The following is a 19525-nucleotide window of genomic DNA, read 5'->3' as shown; positions in this document are numbered from 1 at the left end:
CCCCCCCACGTCTCTAAGGGGTGGCCTTATCCTTTAACCTTGCCCTAATTGTTGACTGTCTCTCAAACTTTCTGACTGTTTCAGACCTGTGGGGCCCAGAACAGCAACCCCCTCTGGCCACCAGAACCCACTACTCACTGAACATCCCTGTGGGCTACATGAACCTGCTAGTCTGGGGGACTGTAGGGATGCAGGGTGCTTGCCCACTGCATCTGCAGGGCTACAGCAGCACCAAGGAGGGTAGCCATTGCTCCCCACCTCAGGCAGGCCAAGGTGGTGGTGTGAAGGGGCAGGGCTGCTCCAACAATGCAGGAGCAGAGGGTGCTCACCTACAACCTCTGGTGGGGCCCAGCAGCAGCTCAGCAGGCAGGTGCTAAAAGGATAGAGTGAGAGTGCTAAAATGGTATCCAATGGCGCCTCTGTCCCTGCAGCAGGTCCCAAAAGACTTCTGCCCCTCAAAAGACACCTTAAGATTAGCAAATGCATCTCCTTCACGTATGGTCTAGGATCTTTCCAAACTGCTGTCTTTGAAGTGGTCCCAAAGTGAGTAAGTTTGTGAGCAAGTCATTTAAGAGGAGAACCTCCAATCTCTATAGCCCTCTGTTTCTCCTGGATGTAAGCCCCACTGGTTATCAAAGCCAGAAGTTTTTGTGGCCCATCTCTCTAGTGCAGGTCCTTCACGTGAGGCACAAGCCCCTTGCTCCTCAGGGAGGAGTTCCATATTTATGGGACCTTTCTCAATACTGTGTCCCTGGACCAGTTTGGGGTTTGGGGTGAGACTACATATCTGCCTTTCCTACACACCTTGATGTGGCCTTTGATCCTTTGCTATGAAATAGCTGTTCAGCTAGTTTTCAGTTTCTTTTAAAACAGAATTGCCCCATATATAACTGTGTATTTGGTGTGTCTGTGGGAAGTGACTGCAAGAATTTCCTATGCCACCGTCTTGAACCACCTCTCATTTATTATGAAGTCAACAAGATAAAAAGCTTCTGCACAGCGAAGGAAACAATCAGCAAAACTAAAAGACAACCTCAGAATGGGAGAAAACATTTGCAAAATGACATAACTGATAAAGGGTTTGTATCCAAAATATATAAAGAACTTACCAAACTCAACACCCAAAAAACAAATAATCCAGTGAAGAAATAGGCAGAAGACATGGATAGACATTTTTCCAAAGATCTACAGATGGCCAACAGACACATGAAAAAATGCTCAACATCTCTCATCATCAGGGAAACACAAATCAAAACTACAATAAGATACCACCTCACACCTGTCAAAATGGCTAAAATTAACAACTCAGGAAACAACAGATGTTGGTGAGGATGCAGAGAAAGGAGAACCCTCTTACACTGTTGGTGGGAATGCAAACTGGTGCAGCCACTCTGGAAAACAGTTCAGAGATTCCTCAAAAAGCTCAAAAAAGAACTACCCTATGACCCACCAACTGCACTACTAGGTATTTACCCAAAGGATACAAAGCTACTGATTTGAAGGGGCACATGCACCTGATGTTTATAGCAGCATTATCAATAATAGCCAAATTATAAATTACAAAATTTTAAAAATAAAATAAAATTAATTAATTAAAAAAACAATAGCCAAATTATGGAAAGAGCTCAAATGTCCATCAACTGATAAATGGGTAAAGAAGTTGTGGTGTACACATACACACACACACACACACACACACACACACACACAAATGGAATACTACTCAGCCATCAAAAAAGAGTGAAAGCTTGCCATTTGCAATGGTGTGGATGGAAGTACAATGTAATATGCTTCACAAAATAAGTCAGGGATAAAAAAAAAGTCAGAAAGACAAATACCATATGTTTCCACTCATATGTGGAACTTAAGAAACAAAACAGATGAACATAAGGGGAAAAGAGAGAGGCAAGCCATAACTATAGAGAACAAGATGAGGGTTGCTGGAGGGAAGGTGGGCGGGGTATGGACTAAGTAGGCGATAGGTATTAAGGAGGGCACTTGTGATGAGCACAGGGTGTTATATGGAACTGATGAATCATTAAATTCTACTCCTGAAATTAATATTACACTATATGTTAACTAAGTGGAATTTAAATAAAAACTTGAAACAAAAAAAAGAGAAACGTTTCTTAAACCCAAGGTGATATGATAATAATATTAGAAATATTAGAATATTAGTTTTGTAGTTTTGTTTTTAGTTAGCTCTTTAATCCATTCAGAGTTGACTTTTGCGATGATACAAGGTAGAAATCCAATTGCATGCTTTCCCATATGAAAACCCAAATCATCTCACCACTATTAAAAAGTCGCTCTTTTCCTGTTCCCTAAAATGCCAAGTGTGTCATCTGTCATATCTATATATTTGTGGGTCTGTTTCTGATTCTCCATTCCATGGCATTGGCCTAGTCATCTGTCCCTACATCAATTTCACACTGTTTTAATAACTGTTGCTTTATAATAAGTCTTGATGCGTAGAAGAATAAGTCCTTCCATTCTCTTGTTCTTATGTAAGAGTATCCTTTACTTTTCATGAGTTTTTTGCATTTTCATGTAAACTTCAGAATCAGCTTTGAAGATCCACGCAAATGCATTCATTTGGGTTTGCACTGAATTTATAAAATAATTTGTAGACAAGTGAAATCTTCACAAACCATAAGCAAGACTAGATATTGTATCTTCTAGCTGCCCAACCACCAAGCTAATGCCACATTTCTTTAAATTTTGGTAGCATTCTACTTCAATGTGCCAATTACCAGTAAATAAATAAACCTTGAAATTCTAGTGACAACTTACTAGAAGTTTATTTCTTGATCATGTGATGTCCAGTTAGTAAAAAGAGTTCAGAACAGTTTTATTTCATGAACTCCTCAGAGACCTAGGCTCACCAAAGCTTAATCATCTTCAGTATGTTGTTACAAAGGTTTCCCTTGGCATTTACATTCAGGGGCACACAGGTGAAAAGTTGAAAGATCATGCAGGAGGTGTTAACGGGCCAGGCCTAGAAGTAGCATATGTCATTTCTGTCCACACTGCATTGGCCAGAACTCAGTCATGTGGCCATGACAAGGGAGGATGGAAAATATGTCCAGGTGAGGAAGGGCAAATAGGTATCTGCCACATTTTTCAGCCATCATACATGCATTTTGTTTCTTTCCTTGACTTACTGCATAAGCCAGAACCCCCCCCCACAATGCTGTTTAGAAGCTGTAATGACATTGTTGTAGCTTGTCAGTGTTTCACTATTAAGTATGTTACTGCAGGCTTTTGTACATACTCTTTATCACACTAAGAAAATTATCTTTTATGATATATTAGTCATTTATGAATATTAAATTATATTAACTACCTTTTCTATATCTATTTTGATAATCATATGATTTTTTCTTTTAATCTATTAATGTTGTAAATTGTATTTGCTGATGTTAAAATGCTAAATTAACCCTGCACTCCTTGAAGGAACTGGTCGTGATATATATATATATATATATATATATATATACATATATATATATGTATATATATATACACACATATATACCTATATACATGTGTGTGTGTATATATATATATATATATATATATATATATACACACACACACTTTGCATATATTACTAAACTTGGTATACTAATACTTTAAGATTTATGCACATGAGTTCATTTCTTTTCTCACATCATTTTTTTAATTTCTAGAAGAGTGTGTGGAAGATTGCAATAATCTTTTCCTTAAATGTTGGTAGAACTTGGGGTACCTGGGTGGCTCAGTCAGTTAAGCATCTGACTTTGGTTCAGGTCATGATCTCACGGTTTGTGGGTTTGAGCCTCGCATCGGGCTCTGTGCTGACAGCTCGGAGACTGGAGTCTGCTTTGGATTCTTTGTCTCCCTCTCTCTCTGCCCCTCCCCTGCTCATGCTCTGTATCTCTCTCTCTCTCTCAAAAATCAACAACAACAACAACAGCAACAACAAATGTTGGTAGAACTCATTAATGAAGCCATGTGAACTTTTTTTTATGAGAAGCTTTTTAAATACTGATTCAAATTCTTAACGACTATAGATCTATTCAGCTTCAAGTTATATTTTTAAGAAATTTGTTTGTTTTTTTTTTAATTTTTTTTTCAAAGTTTATTTTATTTTTTGGGACAGAGAGAGACAGAGCATGAATGGGGGAGGGGCAGAGAGAGAGGGAGACACAGAATCGGAAACAGGCTCCAGGCTCCGAGCCATCAGCCCAGAGCCTGACGCGGGGCTCGAACTCACGGACCGCGAGATCGTGACCTGGCTGAAGTCGGACGCTTAACCGACTGCGCCACCCAGGCGCCCCAAGAAATTTGTTTTATCTAACTTTTCAAATTTACTGACATAAGGTTGCTCATCTGTAGTGAGCATTTCTTATTCCTGATATTGGATATTTGTGTCTTCTTACTTTTTTCTCGATCAATTTACCAAAGTTTTATCAATTTTATTAGCCATTTTGAAATACCAATTTTCAGCTTTATTAATCCTCTCTACTACTTGTTTACTTTCCATTTAATTTATTTCTGGTCTTTATTATTTCTTTCTTCTTCATTGTTTGGTTTATTTTGTTGTTGATTTTCTAAGTTCTGGAGATGGATGCTTAGCTCAGTCCTTCTCTTCTAGTATATGAATTAAGCCTCAATATTCTCTAGGAACTGCTTTAGCTATGCCCTATAAGTTTCTATGTGTAGTATTCTAATCACTGGTCAGTTCATAATAATTTCTAATTTCCATTACCATTTATCTTTAGCCCAGAAGATATTTAGAGAATCTCTTATTTTCTAACATAAAAGGGATTTCTAGATATCTTTTAGCTATTGCTTTCTAACATAATTACATTATGGTAAGAGAAACAATCTATAGGATTTTAATCCCTTTGAAAGGTTTGAGCCTTTATGGCCTAATATATGTTTTATGTGTAATTAAGAAGGTGCAGTGCCCAGATGTAGGTATGATGTTTTACATATATCCATTAGGTCAAGTCCTTTAACTGTGCTGGCCACATCCTCTACATCCTCAATGAGGTCCTCAAAACAACTTTTCTGGGATTCGCAAATTCCCTCAGAGAAATTTCACTCCTCTGCTTATCTGTCTGGGTCCCTGTGTTCCCTTCAATTTTAACCTGGTAATTCCTAATAATTGGGAATTACATCTTTGATGTAATGTTTTAAATATGTCTTTATTATCTCACCCAAAATTTTGAGTTGCTTTCAGTGAAAGGGTTGATCTGAATAACCTAGCCTGCTACTACCAGAACTTGGAAATTCTAATTCCTGCCAATGTTAGCTGAGCACTGATTTTTCTCTTTTCGAATTTCTCTTTCATATGAAGTAATGTAATTCTTCTGAGTTCATTTCTTTTTATTGATTTTATACAATTTCAGAAATTTATTCAAATTTTAAATGACCTAACTATTTCTGTCTAAAATATGTGGAATTCTTCAGAGCTGCAAGTTTTCAAAAGCCAAACTATTTGAACTCCTTCATCTTGCATTTGCTTAACAAGATTATATAAATGTAATGGATATTACAAGGAGCTCATGAGGACAGAAACTTCTCACTGAATAATGCACTGCTGTTTTCATAGTGCGCTGTGTTTTCTGTTGGCTGATAGCCTCATATACTAATGTTTAACAATGTGGGACCATGGACCATACAATGGAAAGAAAATAAGGTTTTGAATTAAGTAAGCCCTTAGGTCCAAATCCCGGCTCTGTCACATACAATAGCTTCCTTGTAACAAATCTCTTCACCTCTCTGGGCCTATTTATTCATCTGTAAAATGGGTCTAAAGCCACCTACTCACAGGTCGGGATCACAAGCATTCAAGTGCCTAGCACAATGCCCAGCCCAGAAAAAACACCCAGGAAGAGTCTTTTCTTCAATGTGGAGGCACCAAACCCTTACAGAACTAGAAAGCAAAGGAAAAATGTTAAATGTAAGCTCTATAGTATTACATGAGAGAGGGATTTAAAAGTGCAAATAGCACATTTGCAAATAGCAAAGATACAATGTACATGTACGATAATGTTATGCAAGGAAAAGTACGATTGAAAGAACAATTAATAAAGAAAAATATCAGTTAAATGCTTTGTTTCATTTTTCTCTGTTTCTGAAATTCTTAAAAGAATGAAATCCCTTTCAGAATTCATAATGCTGGGTTTGGGTCGTTTTTGCATTTTATATGTGTGCAGCTGTTCCTCCACTATAAGTATGCACATCTGCTCATTAGCAATACAATATAATTCCCACTGTCTAATTATTTGCAGATGATAGATTCCTTGTGCATGGTCTAAAAAAAGAAGAGTCCTTCAAAACTGGTGACTTATTTAAAAAAAAACTAACTTAAAAGGGTCAGCACAACCAAGTTCAGATATTAATTTGGCAAGTTCAAATGTATGAACACCAGCACGTAATTGCCAACTTGATGAGAAACAGAAGGAAATAAGATTTTCTTCTCTCTGCAATCAATGTTTCCCACTACACAGCATGAGGAGGCTTCTTCTCTACCATACACCTGGAAGGAGGCTATGAAGCAAACCTGCTGAAGATGGAATGGACCAACCCCACCCACAATTCTCGGGCTTCTTGGGAATAACCCACCTAAAGTAGTGTTTCATGGTGAGTGTGTTGGAACATGGAGTGGGGAGGGAGGGCAAGGTCACTGAATGGAAAACAGTCTTTGGTGGGGGGTGGGCGTCGCTAGTTCTAACCATGGGCTGAAGAGTCCCATTAATCCCCTACTCATGACTCTGAGGGCTAAGCAGCAGGCCCAGGGTGTGTAGTCCTGGGGCCCCATGAAGCCTAATACCATAGATAGTATGGCCAACTGGGGAGAATTAGACAAAGCTTTCTGAGGACAAGTGGGGACTCACTGCAGGAAGGGGAGAGTGGGTGTGGGAGGGAAAGGGGTGTTGAGAAGTTGATTGAGCATAAAGGGTATGAACCAAGCACAGGAAATGATCAAAGATATTCAGAACATAAGCTGAGGGAAAAATGATAGACAAAAACTGGAGGAATACTGGGGTTCAGGAAGGAGCAAGGCAAACAAAAACTGGTGAAATGGCTCTTATGTAGGCAGGGTGAGTAGGTGGCTATTAACTATGACATGCTTACTCTGCTTAGCCCTGGCCTCCACACAACAGACTTCATTTCCTCATACATCCCAACACACATTTACGGGGTAAGAACTGTTCTATAGATGGGAAAATGGAGGTTTTCATCCATTTGTTCAATGACAAAATATTTCAGGTGAAGCTTACTTTCTAGAGGAGGAGATTGTTTGTAAACAAGTGAACAGTTAGATCACCACACCTTGTGACAAATGTTAGGGAGGCAAGCGAAACCTGGGAGTGAGGGCTTGGGGTACTACTTCAGTTAGAGTGGGTCAGGGAAGACCTCTCTGAGGATATGACACTTTAAGCTGGAGAAAAGGAAGGAGCCAGTCATGCCTAGAGCTGTGGGCAGACTGTGAGCAGTAGGTACAGGCCTCGGGGCAAGAAAACACTTGAGTCTTCCAGGAATGGAGTGAAGGAGGGCACAGCACCAGACGTGCAGTGGAATAGGATGCGGGAGTGAGGCAGGGAGCTACATGGAAGTGCAGGTGCTGAGGTTGCACAAGTGAGTGCCAATCAGTTAATCCCAGGTCAGGTTGACCATTGTAAAGAGACTGTATATTATCCTACCCCAAAATGGACAACCAGCGCAGTGCTTTAAGCAGAAGACGGACATACTCTGTAATGTGTTTTTAACAGGTCATTAAGGAGACTGGATTGGGAAAGGGCAAGACAGGCCAGTCAGGAGTCTAGTGTAGCAGCCAGATGAGAGATAATGATAGCTCAGACCCAGGAGTTCAAGTAAAGACAGAGAGAAATGAGACTTGGTGATGTGCTGTAACTTCCCCAGGTCATGCAGCTAGTTCACAGCAGACCTGGTTAAAGCCATATCTTCTCTAACCCTAGGGTCCATACCCTTAACAGATTTAATTAAAGATGCTTTAATTAAGGAAACATTTTAATTAAGATCTTCAGAAGAGTGACTGGGAGTTCATCACCAGCTTCTAGTTGAAGGCTATTTTAGTAAAGATATAAGGTCAGCTGTTGTAGAAAATGTTGGGGGGGGAGGGAGGGTGGGGAAAGCCTAACTGAACCAAAATAACAATTGGTTAAAGAAGATAGTTCTTACACACAGTTCAGCCTGGAATAGTGACTCTGGAGCATTCTAGTTTGTAGTGCCTCCATTACAAGGGTGAGACCCCCATCCACATGCTCCAGGCTGGTTCACCACTACCTTTAGAGGCAACTTGTAGGAAGGAAGGAAGAGCAAGAGAATACTCCTTGCTCTAAGTACATACAACCCAGAAGTTGCAACCATCATGTGTGCTCATTCCCTGATAGTCAGAATTCTGACATGTGGCCATACTTAGCCATAAGGAGTCTGAGAAATTTAGTTTCAATTGGTGCTACCAATCTAGTTAAAATTACAATCCTACAGAAGTGGGGAAACTGATACTGGGGTCAATGAGCAGTCTCAGCCAGCAGGCATCTGCAGAAGGGCCACTGCTCCCTCAGGAGCACATTGGAGGAGCTTCCACCTATAGCCACAGTCCTCTGAGAAGGCTTGGAGCTACTACAAGAAGTCTGTAAATCCAACCATGCAGCAGGCATTGCCTGGAGTCTGTAGAATGCATTATGTGTGTGGGCATTTCTATTTTCCAGAGGTATGTGATATTGTGGTGGTTAATAAAATAAGCATTCAATTTAAAGTGTAATTAACTTCATAGTGGCATCTTAACATATTTGCTTTAAAAAGGTTACTAAGAACACAACTAGATCACATGGGGAGAGGGGATCCATAAAATCATTTGTCCTTGGAAGAATTTCCCCTAGTCTGGAAGTCTGGACCCCTCTGGTAAAGGGGAAAGAAAACAGCCTTGAGCTTGTCAAGCCTTGACTTGACAGAGCCGAGTCCAAATACTGCCATCAATACCAAACAAGATTGTTGTGTGGAACCTTATTTCTTCTCTTCAGTTAATGGGGTTTCAATGAACCCCACTTCCTAAGGCTGTGGTAAGGATTAAATGAAATTATAAATATAAAACATCTATCACTAAGACTGGCCCATAAAAGGTGCTTAGAAAATGTTGCTATCCCTTCTCCCAGGATTGAGGAGAATAAAACAGGTTGGGACCGAGAAGTCAGACTTGGGGGATCAAGTGAGACGAAGTTGAAATCTCTACATTCTGCGCCCGTGTCCTTGTGGCTTGGCCCAAGGTTTGGGTCGGTGCAGGAACAGGGCTGAAATGGTGTAACTGATGCACAGAGGGTACCAGGCAGGAAACAGATCAAGCATGAGAGGCTGGGATGTGATCTGCTTCTTTGGGTGACTGTGTCAGCAGCAAAGCTAAAGAGCCACCTGTCCATCAGCCTCACAGCCACCACCCCCAGCAGCAGCAACCGCAGCCGTTTCATCACAGAATGACAACATCAACAATGCTGAAATCTTTTCAACTAACAGGAAGGACAAAAGAAAGTTTGTGGGTAGAAAACCCACACTTTTGTAGGCAGAGGGTAAATATTTTCCCACAGAAATTGTAGATATAAAAATAAATAAACCCAGTGAAACTGTATTGTATTGAGGAGGACACAGGGACAATGCCTGGCACTTGCATGGTACTTGACCGTTTTCAAGTTATTTTCACATTATTTCATTTAACACTTATGACAACCTATGACCCATGCAGTATAGACATTAATATCCCCTTCTGACAGATTAGAAAATAGAGGGCTCGGATTGAATAAAGTGTCTTGGCTAAGGTCACACAGTTAGGAAGGGGCGAGGTGGGCCCAGACCCCAAATCTCCTAAATCTCAGGCTCTGCCATGTTTCCTGGAGACTGGGGGGTTTGGAGATCACACAGTCAGGAATGAGCATGCTCCAGTCTATCCTTAGAAACCTGGAGGGACCATATTTGTCTCATGAGTAAGACAGAACGCCGGAACAAGTCATATTAGCTTAAACGGTGGTATCTGAGTGCTTCGGCAAAATAGAGATTTTGTGGTAATTGGTAAATTAAGAGAAAAGACTATTCCAATTACTGGCCAAACGTATAATGATGCTATTAGGTCTGTTACTTCACTTGAAGCTAATCCACTGAGTAGCACTCTCTCAGGACCCACTGCCTATTGGCTGTGAAATAGCAGGTCTCTGGCCCCACCTGTACCTTGAAAAGCCTGCACTTTCTGATGGTTCTCTTTCCAGCTCTGCTCCCTTCCAAATGCAGACCATGGGAAGTTCTTTCTTGCCATTAGGGCAGATACCGTGAGAGCTGCTTCAGTACCTTGAAGGATTTTTTCTGTCTGGCCTATGCCATGAAGATCTAATTTAATTGAAAGGGACTTTACACTTAAATTCATGCCATTGCTACCATAGTAAACCCTGAACATTAGCAAGAGTCTCCACATTTGCAAATATTATTCTAGGATATTTCTTCTCTCACAAAATGAAGTAAATCATACCTAAAAAATTTAAGTGACTCCTTCAAATGTTTAACGACTCTATAAGCAAAGTACTGAAGTCTTCAAGCATGCTAATTAAAACACATTTCTCTTGAGCCATATTACTGTTGAGAATCATGTGTTTCCTGAGCATATCTTCACATCAAAGGTCAATGTCTTCTCAACTTTACTCAAGTTTTGTCTTTTTGCTGGTAAGCAACTCTGGCATAGGCAAGAGTATTCCTTACACAGTTTTAAGAATCACTCCTGTTTCAGAAAACAACCTAGACTTGGCTATTGCTTTATCAATGAGAGTCTCTCCAAAGCCAACATGCTGCTGTCTTCTGAAACATCCACTTTCCGAGTAACACCAGTCAGTCTTACACTTCTCTCTGTCCCTCCTCTGTTCTACTGGGTGGTTCTCTTTTCTGGGCCACTTTGCACTAGGAAAAGTGACAGGAGTCACCATGTGACTTTAAGCAGAGAATTCAGAAGTTGTGTTCAGATGGCCAAGTTCACCTGCTTTGTGACCATCCTTCAGGGAGTGGGCTTCAAATTCTTACCTCAGAAAAAGTACATGTGACTACATGTTTTGGATCCTCTGGGTTCCCTGGGAATATTAAATTCATTGACACCGGCTTGCTTCTGAATTTATGTTTTTGCTTTTAAAGTTCCAATGTTAGCATATACTTGTTTTAATGATTTCAGGTTAATATGTTGGTCTTACACACATTTATCTGAATGCTCATTTGATCTCGGTACATTCAGATTAAACTATTTTCTGCCTATAGAAATCTATTTTCTCTATGCATTAGCCAAGAGGCTGGATACTGCTGCATTTTATAGACAACTTGGTGATTTAGCACCACCTAACAAAGTGCCTGGCAAACAGAGTAGATACAAGATAAATGTCATTAATGACTGATAGTCTTTCATAGCAGTTTAGAAACATTGAGATGATTTGGTATATATTCAAGCCATGTATCTCAAATCTTAAACCCCAATTCTTCAATCTGAATTACCAAGGAACCCCAGAATCAAACCACCAACAGGTACTGAGAAAACAATCTTTAATGTCCTCCACTTCATGTCTGAATCAATGACAAAATTATTAACCAAATGGCTTTAAACCTCTAATTTATAGAGGTCATGGTTGACCATGAACATGGTTAACTAACAATGGCTGGATATAATAAGCACAATGATTAAGTTGAATGAGTGGTGAAGCAGTAATTTTTGTGGTTGTTGTTGTGGCAAGTAGTAGAAACCCAACAAACTAGCTTAAGTTAAAAAAAGATGGAGATGGAGGGTAGGTACCTAGCAGCTCTCATAGCTGAGAGGACCTCAGTCTCCTGAAGGTTCTCTCTTCCTATCTCTTGTCTCTCAGTGTCTCTTCCCATCTTCCTCCCTTGCTTCTTCTGTGGACAAGCTCTTTCCACATACAGAGCACCTCCACCTCCCCAGAAAAGGGAGAACACCTTTTTCTCTCACACAACAGTCCCAGAGAAGGGATCCAACTGGTCATGCTTGGGTCCCATGCCCATTCCCTGAATCAAACACTGTTGGCAATAGAAAAAGATACTGTGACTGGCCAGGCCTGGGTCATGTGATCACTCCTTTCACCCTATTTCCAGAAGTGTCATGGGAAACTCTGGAATACAGAAAAAGATTGTTACCATGGCCCATTACATCAAACTATCCAACAAAAGTAATCCTAGTAATAATGTGGGAAGATCAGATATCTTGCAATTTAATACCTGTGACTACATATACTGCATCAAGCAATATTGTAAGTAGAAACAGACATATGCGAGGGTAGAAAAACTATTCCTGTCCATGCATAATTTTTCTAAAATATCAGTGAAAAAAATATGTACTCAACAATCAAATCCTATTGTCTGTGAACGCTGTCAGTAGCAATTTCATCTTTTGACTTACAGAATTGAAGCTGAAGATTAACCAGATGACCTCTAGCATCCCTTCTAGTCTATGAATCTACAAACCCTCTGTTAGAATCAAAATACCTCTGGAAGAATAGTATACCAAGCTATACTTTATGGAACAGTGTCATGGGCTGAATTATATCTTTCCCAAATTCATATGTTGAAGCCCTAAACTCTAGTACCTCAGAATATAATTTTACTTGGAGACGGTCTTTAAAGATTAAGATTAAATCAGGTCATTTGGGTAGGCTCTAATCTAACATGACAGTGTCTTTATAGGAAGAGATTAGGACAAAGACACATGTGAAAGGAAGACTATGTGAGGACCCAGGGAGAACACAGACATCTACAAGCCAAGGAGAGAAGCCTCAGAAGAATCCAAACCTGCCGACCCCTTCCTCTCAGACTTCTAGCCTCTTCAAATGTGAGAAAATAAATTACTGTTGTTTAAGCCACCGGATCTGTGGTACCTTGTTATTAGCAAACAATAGAATACACAGCAAACAAAGAATTTGAAAGAGGGCTGAAGCACAGTTGAGACAAATTTGATATGTGGGATGGGGAGAACAAGAGGTTCTTTTAAGGTTCTTTTAAAAGTAGAATTCCCTCTAAGATTTAGGGGCCAGTACTAGTGATATAATTAACTGAGGTGTGCTGGTAAAGATGTGATAAAATAGGTAAGAAGTTAAGAGAAGAAAGGAGAGAGAAGTGCATGACAGACTTCACCCTCTGAAATCTTGCCAGGGCTAAGCATAAAGTGATTCTATCAGGACAGGACATTATGGATGGCCAGGCCAAAGGCCATGTACCTAACCTTGTAAGCCTGTGGGGATCCTGTCTCCTACATGACTTCAGGCTTGCCTGGGCTCCTAATGTGTATCTTCATTAAGAATTTTGGAGCTCTCAGCATCTGCTATGACCCTTGGCTTTGAGAGCCAAATGCCTGCTCCACCTGGATCAAAGGCCCACCAGCACAAGCTCTTAGCCATCATCACTCTTGTTTATGATGCTCATTGTCAGAGCCTCCTGCTTGAGCCAAGACTGAGTTTGTCAGACCTGCCTTTCTCATATGATAGGCCAGTCTAGTAGTCCAGACCAGGGTGACATCTGAATCTTCTCATTATAGTATTCTTGCCCTACTAGTCTTCTACCTCCCCTGCCCCATACCTTATCCCTCTACTGCTAGGGACTCATCCCCCTATGTCAAACCAGACTTCACTATAATGGAACTCCTGCTCCTGGCTTCCTTCCTAGGCCTTCACCCACCCTGATGGATTTGCCTGGATCCTGTACGTGCAGTACCCTGGCTTATTTATCATTTTACTACACTTAGCTCTGACTTTTGCCCTCTAGCAAATCACCCAGGCACTGAATGGTTCTTAGAACCAGAACTCAGGGCCCACCATCCTGTGCTGCTGGGGTCATATTAAAATTCCACCACAAAGCACAATGCACATTTGGAAAAACAGATCCCTTCTTCAGAAACAGCCAACATAGCATACCCGCTACACAAAAACCTGACACCAAAGGGAAAATATTTTTGTTAAATAGACTGATTGCTAAATGAACAGGGTTTGTGAAAATCACATCTATTATATAGGACTTTTCAGTTCATAAGCCTCATAATATCAGATCATCATATTGGCAAGGCAGTGCTTGTAAGGCTGTTAGGATGAAATCTGGAAATTGCTTCATTATTGAATATTACAAATGATATTTGCCAACAGGGGATTTTTGCTTGTGTGTGCATTCAAATAAAATTTCTGGCCACCATTGTTTATAGCCCAAACATATTAATGTCTCCATATAACAAATCTCAAAGAAGACAAATGAAATATGTAAATAACCTAAGCATTGTGGACCCATTGAATATTGCATTTTACCTTTATGTTCTTTTTTTTTTTATCACCCACAGACATTTAAAAAAAAAAGAGCCTGATAATGTCAAAAGATGAGAAAGGCTAAATTCAGGGAAATAAAGGAACCATAAATCAGGAAAACTTTGGAGCTGCTAGAAAGACACTTTAATTTTGTAGACAAAAGACTGCATTAAGGAGGAATAATGCAATAATCAAAGGTGAACGAATCTCTATTGTCTGGCGTCTTTCTCTGTGGGAATTTTCCCACCCCTGACAGCTGTAAAGGGGGGAGGAGTGCAGACTATGGCTGTGCCTTTATTCTCTCCCCCCCGGTTGCTCCCCAGCCCCTCCTCTTCTCCGTCAATAAATGTCTGCAATCATATTCTTGAGCTCCTGTGTGATTTCAAGGTTCATCTCTTCCATGCAGCTCAAACACTAATTATCCCAGCTGTAATTAGTAAGATAATTAAATACTGGCTCACTCATCTACCTTGGGTCGGGTCATGATTCTCCCAGAAGACCTTGAGCAGTTCCTCAAAGCTGATGCGTTCTGGCTGGTACACCACTCGGACTACTTCTGCATGGCCAGTTTTTCCTTGAAAGAAACAGAACATACAACCAAAATTTACTGACAACACCAATTTACTACAAGTTACTCATTTCCAAAAAAATCACCAGACAAGGGCTAAAATTCTTCCCTCCTCCGAAGGAAGGGTGGGAGCATAACTACATTAGCGAATGGTTTCATAGTAAGTCTGTCACTGGTTCTTTCTCCATAAGAGCACACAGTTGTCCTCTGGCAAGCTTCCTGAGGATGATGACTTCTTGTCATTGTGCTCTAATTATTTTTTTTAATTTCATGAGAAAACAAACTTGGGTTTTCTTTTCTTTTTTTTTTTAATCTCACTCTTATCAAACCTTATGCATCCAATCTGACATAGTGCTCATGGTTTGAAACTCTGTGAGGGGAATGAGCCAATTTATTTTTATCATCACCACACTGTGCTATATGCAGTAAGTTTTGCTGCACTAACAGAATGAGATGGTGCCAGATCAAGAAACCTGTAACAAGCAGGCTTATATTGCATCAGATAAATTCGTTAATGGGGGGACATATTTGCTGTGCTGTTAACACAGAGGCAAGGGTCAGGTTCACATACCCAGCGGGGTGGTAAGTGTTTTCTCAGTCTAATTCGTCTCGTGGTAAACAACCACTGCAGCAAATGTGTCTCTGTTAGCATGCACATTCTCAGAGGTGGTCCCCAAGGTTCTGTAGATCAGGGAAGTGGGTATTTGCACTTGTATCTATAGAATTCATACCCTGCCTTATTTTACGGTGTTAGAGTGTAGTAAGTGATAGAAGCCTCCATACATATCATTTCTATATTTAAATTTGTTTTCCATCTCTTTCCAGTCACCTTATGCATAGTTAAGAATTTAGCTTTGCCCAAAGAGATATCTGGCCTTAGCCTTGGCCTCTGGAAGGTAATTTATGTCATACCTGATAGGAATGTCCTTCTTTAAAGTGGTGCCGGCCACACCAACAGTCCTAGGGTGGGAGCTGGTCACTTTGAATCATAGGGTAGGGTTGGCCATACCCAACAGTGTTAGTTAGGTTCAGGGCTGGTCATGCCAGACAGACCAACCTTGTGCCGAGAGTAGGGTCTTTGGGTAACACAGCATCAGCTGACCCAGAGACAGAATTCAACCTTGTGGGCAATCAATAAATCATGCCTGTGTAAAAAAGCCCCAATAACAACTCTGGACATCAAAGCATGGGTGAGCTTCCTGGTTGGCAATACTTTTTGCATACTGTCACACATGGATGCCAGGAGGGTAATACATCCTGACTGCACGGAAGATAACACAGAAACTTTGCACTGGAATCCTTCTAGACCCTGCCCTATGCATCTCCTCCTTTGGCTGATTTTGATCCATACCCTTCCCCTATAATAAACTGTAACTCTGAGGATAACTGTTCTCAGTGAGTTCTCTGAGTCCTAACAAATTCTCAGACCACACAGTGGTCCAGGAATCCCTTGAACTTGCAACTTAGTTTGCAAAGTGTTTGCCCATAGGTTGTTAATCTCACCTTAATTCTCAACCATTTTACCATTGGAAAACTGAGATACACAGAAGTTATATTTGCCCCAAATTCACATAGAGCTAGTGAGTTTCTGGACCATAACCTAAAAACCTTCTGGTGTTTTGTCCAGGATTCTGTCCAATAAACAAAGCAAAGAAAGCAAAGTGAACATGAATCCAGAAAAAGAAAATAAAAATCTATTCATTATATTTAATCTTTTTTTAATATTTAAATTTATTTCTGATGGTAGAAATAATAATTTGCAAATAATATGAAGCTTAGAAAATGTGCAGAAGTATAAAAAAGAAAAAAAATAATGTGTTGTAATCTGACAACATAAAATAAGTACTATCAACATTTTTTACACAATTCTTTCTGGATATGTACCAAATACACACAAGTGCACATGTGCTCATACACACACACACCACCACACCATGTACAATTTGCTTTATTGTAATCTCGTCATCATGCTTTTCTTTTGCATACCAGCATATTGTTTGTCCCCATATCACCAAAATTTTTAGAAAAAGCCATTATAATGACTATATAACACTCCAAAGATGGTTGTACTATTATTCAATCACTCCCTGTCATTGGAGTTTAGACTGAATCCTATTTTTATCTATCAACATAAATATCTTTCCACATTTCCAAGACTGTCTCAAGCCACAGTTACATAAGTGGGATTTCTAAACCAATGTTTACAAACATTTTTAAGTTTCTTGATATCTAGTGCTTAAATGCTTCAGTAAAGTTGACCCAATTTTCTCTCCCTATTGGCAGTATATTTCAAGGCCAGTCTCAGTCACTATTATAATGTTTTTAACTCTTACCAGTTGGACAATTGTACCATATCAGTTTATTTTCAATGAATTTAATTATTAGTAAGGTAAAGAAAAAGGTCGTGTTTATTAATAACTTTAATTTATTTGCTCTGATTTTGGCAATATCCTTTTTATATTGGGTTATATTTTTATTTTTCTTATTATTTTTTAAAAAGATATTTAGGGGCACCTCAGTGGCTCAGTCAGTTAAGCATCCAACTTCAGCTCAGGCTGTGATCTCATGGTTCATGGTTCAAGCCCCACATCAGGCTATATATATTATATATTATAATTATAATAATATATTATATTACTTATATAATAAAATATAATAAATATTATATATAATAATAATAAAATAATAAAAATAAATAAATAAATAAATAAATAAATAAATAAAAATGTATTTATATTTAAATGAATTGGTCATCTTACATAATTTCAATTCAAATTCTATAGGCATGTAAGTAAGCAAAAGACAGATTTTATACAAACAGATATGAAAAGAATTATGGGAGAATTATGGGAAGAAGATACATTAAGTATAATAATGTTATTATAAACCACTTTTGATCCTACTTGAAAATCTTATTATTATTTTGTATTTTGAAATGTTTAAGTGAATGATCTAATTAAATAAAAATTAAACTCTCTAAATATTAAAAGTAGCAACAATGTGTAACAATTATGATAAATATATTTGGTAACAAAAGCATAGAAAACCACACTAGAAATACAGGTAAAAGATGTAAACAGGCAGTGCATGTAAGAAGAAATAAATGTAAGTCAAGATTGAAAAATGCTCAACATTTTTAGTGATAAAAGCAAATAAAGGCATATTGAAACATGAACATACCATCTCGCATTACATTTTATAAAACTGCTGGGGCGCCTGGGTGGCGCAGTCGGTTAAGCGTCCGACTTCAGCCAGGTCACGATCTCGCGGTCCGTGAGTTCGAGCCCCGCATCGGGCTCTGGGCTGATGGCTCAGCGCCTGGAGCCTGTTTCCGATTCTGTGTCTCCCTCTCTCTCTGCCCCTCCCCCGTTCATGCTCTGTCTCTCTCTGTCCCAAAAATAAATAAACGTTGAAAAAAAAAATTAAAAAAAAAAACTGCTTAAAAGCGTAACTAGCGCTGATGAGGAGACTATGAAACTGGCATCTTTACTTGGCTGGTGACAGTATAAATGACCAACTCCCACAGGCATATGTATCAAGAGCCACAAAGATTAACTCACCTCCACTAAGTGATACAGAAAATCTATCTCAAAGATACAACCCCAAATAATGGAAAAGATATGTACATGCAAAAAAAAATTTTTTTTTACTCCATCATTACAATGCTGGAGTACTATAAGATATCCAAAAGTCAAATAAAAAAAGAAACCAATTGGGGCACCTGGGTAGCTCAGTCAGTTAAGTGTCTGACTTCAGCTCAGGTCATGATCTCCTGGTTCCTAAGTTTGAGCCCCACATCAGGCTCTGTGCTGACAGCTCAGAGCCTGGAGCCTGCTTCAGATTCTGTGTCTCCCTCTCTCTCTGTCCCTCTCCCTGCTCATGCTCTGTCTCTCTCAAAAATATATAAACATTAAAAGAATTTTTTTAAAGAAACCAATTATGGTATAACCTCATGGTGAAGTATCATGTGACCGTTACAATACAATGTCCTAACCCTAGTAAAAAGTGTTGCCTTCACTGAAGTCTGATGAAACGGTAGGCACTTTACCTACTTGACCTTCTTTAATGCTCATAACAAGTTTTTTTCCCGAGTTCTTCCTATTGTGGAAAATACACACAGCAAACTTTACCATCTTAACCATCTTTCATGTGCACAGTTTGGTGGCATAAACTACATTCACACCGATGTGCTACTGTCAACCACCATCCATCTCCAGAACTTCTTTCACCTTGCAAGCCTGAAACTGTATCCGCTGAACACTAATTCCTCGTTTCTCTCCTACCCACAACCCCCGGCAACCATTCCACTTCTGTTTCTGTGAATTTGACCACTCTAGACACTTCAGAAAAGTGCAATTTTCACTTAGCACAATCCTCAAGGTTCACCCATGTTGCAGCAAGTGTCAGAATTTCCTCCCTCATTCTTAGAATGAGTAATATTCCAGTATATGGATATGCCACATTTGACTTATCCATTCATCTGTCAATGGACATTTGGGTTGCTTCCACCTTTTGGCTACTGAGAATAACGCTGCTATAAACATGGGCATACAAATATGTCTCACAACAATTTTATAAGAGAGATGCAGTCCCCATTTAAAGGTAAGACAACTAAGTCCTCTCC

The 19525-nt window shown here is 39.5% G+C and overlaps 1 protein-coding gene across 3 annotated transcripts in view; it reads right to left on the bottom strand.

Annotated features, from left to right (window-relative positions):
- The window catches only part of MSRA (methionine sulfoxide reductase A), a 450794-nt gene that overhangs the window by 137476 nt on the left and 293793 nt on the right, over positions 1-19525 (bottom strand). For all 3 annotated transcript variants that reach the window (XM_043565070.1, XM_043565068.1, XM_043565069.1), the window contains one exon: positions 14803-14907. In XM_043565070.1, coding sequence (XP_043421005.1) covers positions 14803-14907 — 105 coding nt within the window. The remainder of the gene's footprint in view (positions 1-14802; positions 14908-19525) is intronic.

This window comes from Prionailurus bengalensis, chromosome B1 (assembly GCF_016509475.1).
Source record: "Prionailurus bengalensis isolate Pbe53 chromosome B1, Fcat_Pben_1.1_paternal_pri, whole genome shotgun sequence".
Taxonomy (NCBI): domain Eukaryota; kingdom Metazoa; phylum Chordata; class Mammalia; order Carnivora; family Felidae; genus Prionailurus; species Prionailurus bengalensis.
This window is presented reverse-complemented; position numbering and strand designations above follow the sequence as displayed.